Source organism: Lycium barbarum, chromosome 4 (genome assembly GCF_019175385.1).
Source record: "Lycium barbarum isolate Lr01 chromosome 4, ASM1917538v2, whole genome shotgun sequence".
NCBI lineage: Eukaryota > Viridiplantae > Streptophyta > Magnoliopsida > Solanales > Solanaceae > Lycium > Lycium barbarum.
The window spans coordinates 27,015,734-27,027,881 of NC_083340.1; the positions used below are offsets into that span (position 1 = coordinate 27,015,734).

The 12,148-nt window shown below is 34.0% G+C and overlaps 1 protein-coding gene across 1 annotated transcript; it reads left to right on the forward strand.

Annotated features, from left to right (window-relative positions):
* Nucleotides 1-7,669: 7,669 nt before the first annotated feature.
* On the forward strand, nt 7,670-11,258 carry LOC132637337 (uncharacterized). The gene is made up of 7 exons (XM_060354444.1): nt 7,670-8,448; nt 8,527-8,746; nt 9,218-9,500; nt 9,687-9,776; nt 9,843-10,330; nt 10,583-10,812; nt 11,246-11,258. Exons 1-7 carry the CDS (start codon nt 7,670-7,672, stop codon nt 11,256-11,258), a joined length of 2,103 nt encoding a protein of 700 aa, XP_060210427.1.
* The last annotated feature ends 890 nt before the right edge of the window (nt 11,259-12,148 follow it).

Below are 12,148 nucleotides of genomic sequence, written 5' to 3' on the forward strand. Positions count from 1 at the left end.
ATTGAATGATAATTGTCTAGTGTTGATTGGAAACAACACACATGTTTGAGTAATTTATATTGTATATGACTGTGTGCAGGTATAGATAGTTAGTAGTAAAGACCAGAAGTTTTTAATCTTAAGGATCGTAGGATTTTAGGTCGTTTCTTATATATATATTGTACATGTATTTAAGTATTTTGGTATTGTATCAATATTTGGTTTTCTTTTCTGCAAATACTGAATATTGTACAAAATAACAATTTTTTTTTCAAAATACATATCAAATATCATAATATCGAAATCAAAATGCAATTTTTAAAGACGATAATTCGTATTTATCATAGCATGCACAGCTACACTTAATTAACTAATCTTACCTAGTTCTCTCTCTCTTTTTTTTTTCCAAAAAAAAAAAGAAAACTAATCTTACCTATATTGGTAATGAAAGAAGAGCACTAGAAAAAAAGAGGAACCAAAAAAAAAAAAAAACAAATAAAAGAAGGTTTAGACCGGGAACATAGATTTCACGGTTCTTGATATTAAAATGAAAATGCTCGTTGATCTAGTAGGAGGGAGAAATGATATAATATAAAATAAGAAACCTAAACTTTTTAACAGAAAAGTTGTAGTAGTTCTTTATGAGGAAGTGGTTTAAAGTTGTGGAATCATAGTGTAAGTAAAATAATTAAAATAATGTTGACGAAAAGAGGAAATCATTATTTTGTGCCATTAGCAATTTTATATGGTTACGGATACATCACAGAATATATAGTTTATGATGACAAAAAGATAGCTCTTGGAAAGGCTTCTTCATAAGTGGGCGCATCGCATACTTCAAGTGGAGCTTAAAGCATGAAGTAATATTTCTTCAAAATAATAATAAAAATAACTACATACACGTATAGCTAGCTAGGCATGTAGATGCTCAATTATGTTAGTAATTGATTAAACTTATAAAACATTCTTGTTCCATTTAATTGGATTAACTATACTTACATAGCTATTATTGTCATAATAAAAATACATATATTTTATGTAGGAAGAAAATGGTATCATATTTATTTTCAAAATTAAAACATACCACCTAGAGATACAGTTAACGAACTGAAAAAATATTTCTGAAAAGTAGCTTTAAACTCGTATTAAAAGTTATAGAATGTATTTTCGAGTAACTTTTTATTAATATATTGATATTTCAAAATACAAAGGTTATTGTGGAATAGTCTACAATGAGCGGTTAAGAAAATTAGTTCGAGGAACTATTTAGTTATTATTATTATTTTTTTGGTTGAAGAAATTGCACTGTTTCTCCTTCAAATGGGCTTGTCTTTAGTTTTCTGTCCTTCAAAATCAAACTTATGCCTATCGGGCTATAAGTTTTTTAAGGACGCGGGCATAATATGTAAGATATTGTGATGAAAAAATATAAACTTTTGCTCCGCGAAATATCGTTTGTTATGAGGGACAAAAATTAAAGACCAAAGCAAAGTAGAACAAAAGTACAAATGACTCTTTTTTATTTTTTATAACTTGTTATTTTCCCATTCTTACCACGGGGTCCCAAGAATTGTTATTATTTTTCTATCCTTTAGAAGAGTAGCACCTTCGTCCGTCTGTGGGCCCCAAAAAATTTTGGGCCCACATATTTTTTAAACACCCGCTTTTTAATAAACCCACTTCAGTTGCTTTTCACTTCTATAGGGTATAATATTATATAGGGATTACTTTCAATCCAGAATCATTCCAGAAACTTCTCCCATATTTTTTAATGATCGCATAAAAAAAAAAAACTTTTGTGCCCTATATTAAACAGTCCATAAAAAATAAAAAAAAATTATAAAAAAAAATTGTGGATCCCATATATATTAAACAACAACTAATATTTTTTTTAAAAAAGTGAGCCCCATATTAAACATTATGCGTATTCATAGCAAACACTAAAATAATAAAGTTTTAAATACGAAGCATAAACTAAAAAATTGTGGATCCCATATATATTAAACAACAACTAATATTTTAAAAAAAGTGGGTCCCATACTAAACACCATGCGTATTCGTAGCAAACACTAATATAATAAAGTTTTAAATACGGAGCATAAACTACAATATTATATTAGTCGTATTTTGAACATAGTATCCCATATTGACAAAATCAAGCAACATATAAAAAAAAAGGGTGCAGACTTTGTATTCTTAGCAACACTAATATAATAAAGTTTTAGATACGGAGCACAAATTACAATGTTATATCAATCGTGTTTTGAACATAGTACATATAAATACGAACATAGTATCCCATATTGACAAAATCAAGCAACATATAAAAATAAAAATAAAAAGTTGCAGACTTTGTATTCTTAGTAAACACTAATATAATAAAGTTGTAGATATGGAGCACAAATTACAATGTTATATTAATCGAGTTTTGAACATAGTACATATAAAAAAAAATTGGGTCCCATATTAAACAGGTTCATAAAAAAAACAAAATTGTAAAATAAAATAAAATATGGGCTCCATTTATATTAAACAACAACTAATATTAAATAAAATGGAGGCCCCATATTAAACATCATCCAGTATTAAAAAAAAGGTGCAACCCACCACATCCAAACTCACCGGAAAAAAAAAAGTGAACCTCATATTAACAAAATCAAGTAATATTAAAAAAAAAAAGTAAATCTCATATTAAAAAAGCAAACAATGTTATTTTTGGGGCCCATATTAAACAGGCTCATAAAAAAAATTGTAAAAAAGAAATTATGGGCCCCATATATATTAAACAACAACTAATATTAAAAAAAAAATGTAGGCCTATATTAACATCATCCAGTATTTTAAAAAAAAAAGGTGGAACCCACCACGTCCAAACTCACGGAAAAAAAAAAGTGAATCCCATATTAACAAAATCAAGTAATATTAAAAAAAAAAGTGAATCCCATATTAAAAAACAAACAATGTTAAAAAAATTATGGACCCCATGTTAAATACCGTGCGTATTCGTAGCAAACGCTAATATAATAAAGTTTTAAATACGGAGCACAAACTACAATGTTATATTAATCGTGTTTTGAACATAGTATCCCATATTGACAAAATCAAGCAATATATAAAAAAAAAATGAATCCCATATTAAAAAATAACAATGTCAAAAAAAAAAAGGTGCAGACTTTGTATTCTTAACAAACACTAATATAATAAAGTTTTAGATACGGAGCACAAATTACAATGTTATATCAATCGTGTTTTGAACATAGTATATATAAAAAAAATAAAAAAATTAGGCCCCATATTAAACAGGCCCATTATTAAAAAAAAATTTGGAACCCACCACATCCAAACTCACGGGAAAAAAAAAGTGAACCCTATATTAACAAAATCAAGCAATATTGGAAAAAAAAATGAATCCCATATTTAAAAAACAAACAATATTAAAAAAAATGTGGGCCCCATATTAAACACCATGCGTATTTGTAGCAAACACTAATATAATAAAGTTTTAAATACGGAGCACAAACTATAATGTTATATTAATCGTGTTTTGAACATAGTATCCCATATTGACAAAATCAAGTTGTTATGTTCACTAAATATACTTAAAATATTTATATTTTAAAATTAGATAGAATTTAATACAAAAGACAACATGACAAGTAAAATGAGCTAAACCGAAAATATTTACTAAAAAAATAGTAGTTCTTTGTTTAGATAGAAAATCAATTTCTACAACAAGTCTTCTCTTTTAAAAAATATTAATAAATTTTCCGATTTTGTATTCGTAGCAAACATTAATATAATAAAATTTTAGATATGGAGCACAAACTACAATGTTATATTAATCATATTTTAAACTTAACATATACTCTATATTTTTATATATATATATATATATATATATATATATATATATATATATATATATAATCACTATTCAAAGATAACTACATACACATAGATGCACTATAATCTAAATTGTTGGGCCCGTGCGCAGCACGGGCATAAGCCGTCTAGTCAGTATATAATTGTGAGGTAGGGCCACTGAGAGGAGCTCATGGGCCCAATTTGGGCCTAACCCAACAATGGACAATAACTGTGGATTGACATAAAGTGGGCGATATCACAAATCGGTGGACCTTGATATGAAGTACTACTAACTTTTATATGCCGCCTCCTTGTTCACAAAAAAAATATTTTCTAGGCTTGAAGCCATAGACCATAGACTAAGGCTATAGGCTAGGTTAGTGTTCACTAGTTCCAAATTGAGAGGAACAAGGAACAAACTGATTACTACATTTAAATATGATTCTCTTGTTCCAAATATAGTAACATCTATTTTAGCCTCATCTTCTCATTTCTAAGTAGGTTGGTCCTACTGGCCACTTAACGTGAAGTTGTTTTTGACCCGTATGAAATATGCTGTCAGATAGCGAATCATATGTACATAGACCTGATATTAGTTAAGTATATATATTAATATGGATGCTAGCATTTCCAAAGTTTGAAACAATTTTTTTCGATTTCATATCACTGTTTTCAAATTGACAAGCTGCAACAACTGAACTATTGCTCGTCTAGTAGATGATTTCTTAACAGGTTGTTCAGATTCAAAATCGCTATTATCTAACACTACTGCTGCTACTGGATCTGAAGGTACACTTGCCTTCTTTCTTTTAGATTATTTTCAAATTTGTCAGATCTGACTCTTTCTCTGTTTAGTTGTGCAATTCTTTAGCTACTTCTCTTGTGCAATCAATTTGTATTTTTAGATTTGCTCAAGATCTGAATCAATTTTACCCTTAAAGATTGGTACTTTGCATCACTTTTCCGTCCCATATAGATCTCCCGAATTAACAAATTAAATTCAATTGTGGAATAAGTGATGGCCGGTGGCCAGTCCACTATGGAGGCTGGCCAACCCTCACTAACTACGACTGTTCCAAAAACCAATCCTAATCCATTACAATATTCAGATCTGTTCAAACCAAAAACCTTGAATGATGCATTACATAGTCAGATCCAATCACTGCCCCAAATTCCAATGAAACCAGTAACTTTTCTACATGGGGTGCCATACATTAAATACACTGAAGTAGAAGTTGATCAGATGAATATCATTGAAAATCTTCAGTATGCTGTGGTAGGAAAGTTCTCATATGGCCAGCCAGATATTGAACAACTTCGTTTCATAATCCCTACACAATGTGGAATAAAAGGTGAGTGTAGAACATGTTTTTTAAGAAACCGCCATGTACTTATCAGATTAAGTCTATTTGAAGACTTTGTGAATTTCACATCAAAGCCTGTATACTACATTCAAGATAGAGAGGGATGCTCGTACCAAACGAGAACACTGATCTATGATTCGAATTTCAAGGTTGATGAAGAAACATCAAAGACAATGGCATGGATTTCATTCCCAAAGTTATTGCCTACATACTTTGTGAAGGAAACTCTTTTTTCAATTGAATCTGCAGTGGGTATTCCTATACAATTGGATATGGCTACGATCAACAAGACTAGACCTAGTTGTGCTAGGGTCAAGGTTTTAGTAGATCTGTTAGCGGATTTACCCAAAATAGTGAGAATGGATATTGAAAATGAAAAAACAGGAGCAATAAGGACTGTTAATGTTCATATTCATTATGATTACCTTCCTAAGTATTGCAAGGAATGTAAATTACAGGGACATGATGAATATGATTGTAGAATTATAAATCCAGAGCTTGTTCAGTATGACAATGAAAGGGAGGAAATGCCAAAGGAGAATGGCAAGACAAAACCTCATAAAAGCTCTGATGAAGTGCACAATAGCAAGGAAAGCAATAAAGATCTCCAAGAGGATAAAGAAACTGAAGCAAAAAAGGCCAAGAGATTACAAGCAGAGGAACAACATAATAAAAAGCAGGCTAATGACAAAGGCAAACAAAAGCAAGAGGATGGAAACCAACAACGATATGAAGGGAAAAAGAATTATGGTAGAGGATACAATAATTTATACAATTATTCTTCTAGAGTGTTGGCAGGTGGAAGAGTGTTAGAAAATTCGGGAAATTGGAATCCCATCAAAGACAACAGAAACTTCAATGCTGAGAAGGGAAGTGCAAATCATAGCAAACAGAAAGAGACAACAGTCACTGCTACATGCAACAAATTTAAGACTTTGGTGGACTTGGAGGAGGAACAAGAAAATCAAAATGAAACACAAGAAGGAAGCACACATAGTAGCAATCCTGTTAAAGAGACATCTAGGCCATGGGTGGATGCTGCCTTTGGGAAACAAACAGAAAATAACAAAGCTATGAAGGAGCAGGGAAAGATAGATATCAGACAAGAGCAAGATAATAAGAAGGAGAAAGGGGTAGGGGATAATCAGTCAGAGGAGATAGCCATACAAGATTCAGAAAGAACAATTTCAGATATCGTGGAAAATGATAACAAAAAAGAAGATGATAGCAAACAGATTACTGAAGGCCAAGACGTACTTCAACCCATAGAAGTACATGACATTGTTAATTCAAGCTCATATCAGCAAGTGGAATCAGCTAGACAACAAGTGGATCAAATGAAGGACTTATCGGAAGAGCCTCCTGATACAAACAATATGGGTGAAGGAGATACAACATCATTTGCAAATAAGGAACAAAATAATGAAGTCAGGACACAAAATAATGAAAGGACAACACAAGCAAGGGATCAGAGAGATCAAAACAACAAAGATACAGACATAGAAAAGCAGGCAATTTCAGGAAATCATAAGTATCAACTGGTAGCCAAAGATCATGAAAACACAACACAAGAAGAAGTGAATCAGAATAAAATAGACATTGGAGAGGAGGAAGCAGGTGAAACTATTAGTTCTGATTTAATGGAGGGCAACAATAAAAGAGATATTTCCCCTAAACACTTGACAAAAACTAAAAAGGGTCACAAGGCAAGAGATAAAAGTGTTCCTCCCAAGACAGTGGGAGGAGTACAAACAAGGATGGCATGTTCTAAAGGAGTTTCTCAACGAATAGCTCATTAATATGGAATATAAGGTCTGTAAACACTCAACAAGACTTTGAGAGGGTAGTACTATTGCATAGACAAAAACATTTTAATTATGTTGCCTTACTAGAGCCTTTCCAGCATGTTAGACATATTGACATGTACAAATTGTGGTTAAATATGGGGACATCATGGCATAATGTGAATGGGAAGATTTGAATTTTTGTGGATTGAGAAATTCAAGTAGAAATAATGAGAGATACAGAACAACTGTTATCCTGTAGATTCACTCATTTGGGTGATGGGCAAGAGTTGGTGCTTACAGTTGTTTATGCGAGTACTGATAGAAGTGGGAGAATAACTCTATGGGAGGATCTATATGACATGTCTTCACACATCACCATCCCATGGATTGTGGGTGGGGATTTTAATGTCATTACAGACGACATTGAGAAATTTGGGGGTCTTCCTGTACAGTTTGCAGAAACAGAGGATTTTAGACAATGTATAGACATTTGCCAACTGATGGATCTTGGTTTTACTGGAAGTATGTTCACATGGTGGAATGGGAGATCTGATGAGGCTTGTATATTTAAAAGACTGGACAGATGTTTGGGAAATCAGGCTCTGCAGAATTGTTTTCCTAATTTGGAGGTAGAGCATCTCATTAGGTTCTGACCACTCCCCTTTGCTGGTAAATATGAGAGCAGATAGTAGACCAATTAGGAAATCTTTCAGGTTTCTTAATTTTTGGGTGGAGCATGAATCTTTTCTAGATGTAATGAAAGAAAATTGGGTGGAATCTTATGGCTTAGACCCCTTTTTTAACTTTCATAATAAGTTAAAAAAGGTAGGAAGAGCTCTCTCTAAGTGGAGTAGGGACACTTATGGTGATATCTTCAAGCAAATTGCAACTCTGGAGGAAGTGGTGCAGGTGCATGAGCAGGAATTTGAACAGAATCCTACAGGGCTTAACAGGGAAAGGCTACAAAGGGTACAAGCTGATCTGATCAGGTTTTATGCTATTGAAGAAAAAATTTGGAGACAAAAAGAAGGGATGCAGTGGTTTCAGGATGGAGATAGGAACACAAAATTCTTTCATGCTCATGTCAATGGAAATAGAAGAAAGCTACAATTACAGAGAATTCAAGATCATACAGGTACATGGCTGGACACTGAAGAAGAGATTGCGCAGGAAGCAATCAGATTTTTCTCAGACCAATTCAAAGAGGAAAATATCCCTACAGATTTCTCTATGCTTGATAAGATTCCTAAAATGGTTACAGAAGAACAAAATCAACAACTCTATGAAATGCCAGATGAAGCAGAGGTGAAAAAAGCAGTTTTTGGTTTAAATGGAGACAGTGCAGGGGGTCCTGATGGTTTCACAGGAAGATTTTTCCAAGCTTGTTGGGAAATTATTGCAAATGACTTGGTGACCATGGTGAGATCATTCTTCTGTGGGCATGAACTCCCAAGGTATGTAACTTGTACCAATTTGGTTTTGATACCAAAGAAGAAAGAAATTAATACATTATCTGATATGAGGCCAATCAGCTTGAGTAACATCACTAGCAAAGTTATCTCAAGAATCATTCATGAAAGACTGATATATCTGCTGCCTGAGATCATTTCACCTCAACAATCAGGATTTGTTAAAGGCAGGAGTATTGTAGAAAACATTCTGTTGGCTCAGGAAATTGTACATGATATTAGGATTAGAGAAAAGCCTGCAAATGTTGTCATTAAGCTTGACATGGAAAAGGCTTATGACAGGGTATCATGGTTATTTCTAACTAAAGTCCTGAGGAGAATGGGGTTCGGTGAATTTACTATTGATCTGGTGTTTAGAGTTATCTCAAATAATTGGTATTCCATTCTGATTAATGGGCAACCTCATGGATTTTTCAAATCATCTAGAGGAGTAAAGCAAGGAGATCCTCTGTCCCCTACTTTATTCATTTTGGCTGCAGAATATTTGCCTAGGGCTCTCAATGCACTGCATACTGAGGCTGAGTACAAGGAATATGGGATGCCAAAATGGAGTCCATATGTCAATCATTTGGCATATGCAGATGATACTATAATTTTCACCTCTGCTAATGAACAGTCTGTGAGATTAGTGATGAAGACTTTGAGTAATTATGAGAAGGTGAGTGGTCAGAAGATCAACAAGCAGAAAAGTGTTGTTTATATGCATCATTTGACATCTCATAACATTAAGGAGCTGGTATTTTCTGTCACTCAGGTTCCTAAAAAGGATTTTCCATTCACATATTTGGGTGTACCAATTTACTATGGGAGAAGAAGGAACATTCACTACAAGGAGATAATTGAAAAGATTCAGAATAGACTGAGCTCATGGACTGGTAAGCTGTTATCTATTGGAGGAAGGACAACACTGATTAAACATGTTTTACAGGGCATGCCTATACACCTACTATCCATTTGTGACCCTCCTAGTGCTATACTTGCTCAGATTCATAGATTGTTTGCTAAGTTCTTTTGGAGCAACTCTGTGGGAAATTCAAGTAAGCATTGGGCAACTTGGACAACCTTATGTCACCCACAAGAAGAAGGTGGCATGGGGTTCAGAAGCCTACAAGATATATCTAAAGCCCTTTTTGCTAAACTGTGGTGGAACATGAGAACCAAACAATCCTTATGGAGAACTTTCATGAGTAATAAGTACTTAAAGAAGTTTCATGCTGTGATAGCCCCTAGTGGAGCAGGTACTTATGTGTGGAAGAAGATGATTAAATACCGAGATGAGATGGAACATGAGATATGGTGGAAGCTTCAACAAGGTAATTCTTATTTTTGGTTTGATAATTGGACAGGACTGGGAGCCCTATACCATATTACTCCACCAGATTTTGAGTGTGATCCCACAATCATCCTTGTAAAAGAAACTGCAGAAGTGGGGCAATGGGATGAACAATTGCTAAGAAGAATCCTTCCTGAGGATCTAGCAGACCATATTGTGCAGCACATTAATCCACCAAATGAAAATGGCCAAGCAGATAAGGCTTTCTGGAAATTAGATTCGAGGGGGAAATTCACAGTTGGGTCTGCATTTCAATTGCTCAGACAAAGAAAAGACCCCAGTAATTTGTATAAGCAGATGTGGATTAAAGGACTACCAATAAAGATATCCTTTTTTATTTGGAGATTTTGGAAGTTCAAGCTACCACTGGATGATAAGTTGAAGAAATGGGGACACCAATTCCCTTCCAGATGCTATTGTTGTCAACATCCAAAAGTGGAAGATACCTCCCATGTCTTTTTACACTCACCAACAGCTCAAGCCATCTGGAAGTATTTTTGTGGACCAGTGGGAATAAATACTGAGAATTTGCAAGTTACCCAAATAATTAACAGATGGTGGGATATGCCTAGTAGACTACATGTCAAATGCATCAACCAAGTTGTCCCTGCTATTATTATTTGGGAACTCTGGAAGAGAAGAAACACTATGAGACATGAAGGGAAGGTGTCAATCACAAAACTCATTTACCAGGTGATGCATACTTTGATTCAATTCATGAAGGTGAGAAGGAAAATTTTTAGGTATGCACCATATAATTGAAGTGTGATTGTTGAGGCATTACAGAGATATTCTCCAAAGATAAGAGTAACACCAGTGACTTGGAGAACTCCAGATATTGGATGGATAAAAGTCAATACTGATGGACCCTCAAGAGGAAACCCGGGTAGGAGTTCATGGGCCTTTTGTGTAAGGGATGAAAGGGGAGATGTGATACAAGCACAAGCCAGAGAAATAGAGGATCTTCAAAGCACCAACACTGAGGCAGAGGCCCTAGCCATTTTACAGGCTCTCAGGTATTTAAAAGACAATCAATGCGATCAAAAAGGATAGAGACAGATTCACTTTTGCTGAAGAACTCTATTCAAAGGACATGGGAAATTCCTTGGAAAATCATTACTATGGTGGAAGAAATTTGGAGAATAAGTGAGGAAAAAGTGGTGGTGATATAGCATATTTATAGGGAAGGAAACAAATTAGCAGATCACTTGGCTAATTTAGCTTTGGACACAGGGGACATACAATTCAATTCCTTTCATGACATGGAGAGCCACTGTAAAAGAATTGTGAATAGTGACAAATTACAGCTGCCCTATCTAAGAATTAGATCATGTTAAGGAGACTGAATATAGGGGGAAGGTGGGAGAAAAGGAGGTCCTCACACTCAAATCCTTTGGGAGGAGAATGTGAATGATTTGGTTTACATTAACTGTTTGCTAATGGTTGCAGGTACACAAACTAACATAAATGGAGGATTTTTAATTCAACATGTACCACAGAACAACCACACCGAAGGAATACCAACAAGCAGCGAAACACAGTGTAATCAGGATCTTGAGAAGTTTTACCAGCATAAATTGCAACTGGTTGGAGGCACTTTTTGACAAATGACATGAAGTGGAATTACTGCTCTTAATGATTGAGCACATGGAACACAAGAGATCTCTTGAGTACACATGGGCATACAGTTTCTATTTAGTGGTTGTTTCTTAGTTGGTGGTATTAGCACCCCGGGATGCTCATCCTACTGAGAACTGGTCATTAGTTAGAAAATGTACTGCCTTGGTGCATATAGAGGGCCAAATATAGAGCATGTGGGATATAGAAACAGAAGGACTTTATGGAGCAATTATTTCAAATTTCATTCTATTAGTAATTTTTTAACAATTTGTAATATCAAATTAAGACAAGTTATAAGTCTTAATTTGATCATTAATTTAAATTCTGTATTTTTCATTAGCCTTTTTGGCTACAGTTGTACAGACTTCTGAAGTTTTTGATAAAATTTATAAAATTAGCCGTAGGCCAAAAGCCTAGTGGACTTTAAAAAAAAAAAAAAAAGGAATATATATTATGCTTTGCACTGTGGCTCTTGTAAACATGGCCAAGTGCAAGGTTAGGGGTGAGCCAATATCAGCCTTTGCAGATAGTGCATTTGCTAATTGGTCTTATAATATAAAGATTATAACAAAACAGAATACACAGTCATCACCAGGACATTTTTTAACGGCATTCACCAATCTTCCTTCATTATAGTTGAACCAGAATTTTAATGAATTATATATATTTATTACATTATGGCATCCGAATTGCTTCTTGACAATGCACACAATAGAGAGAAACAGTACTGAG

What these genes read in the sequence shown, in the direction of transcription:
- LOC132637337 (XM_060354444.1), top strand. Translation starts at nt 7,670, where the DNA reads ATGAGAGCAGATAGTAGACCAATTAGGAAATCTTTCAGGTTTCTTAAT. An exon ending in TGGAAAAGGCTTATGACAGG is followed by an intron (nt 8,747 to 9,217) that starts GTATCATGGTTA and finishes TCTGTCACTCAG; the next exon opens with GTTCCTAAAAAGGATTTTCC. An exon ending in TAAATACTGAGAATTTGCAA is followed by an intron (nt 10,331 to 10,582) that starts GTTACCCAAATA and finishes GAGGCATTACAG; the next exon opens with AGATATTCTCCAAAGATAAG.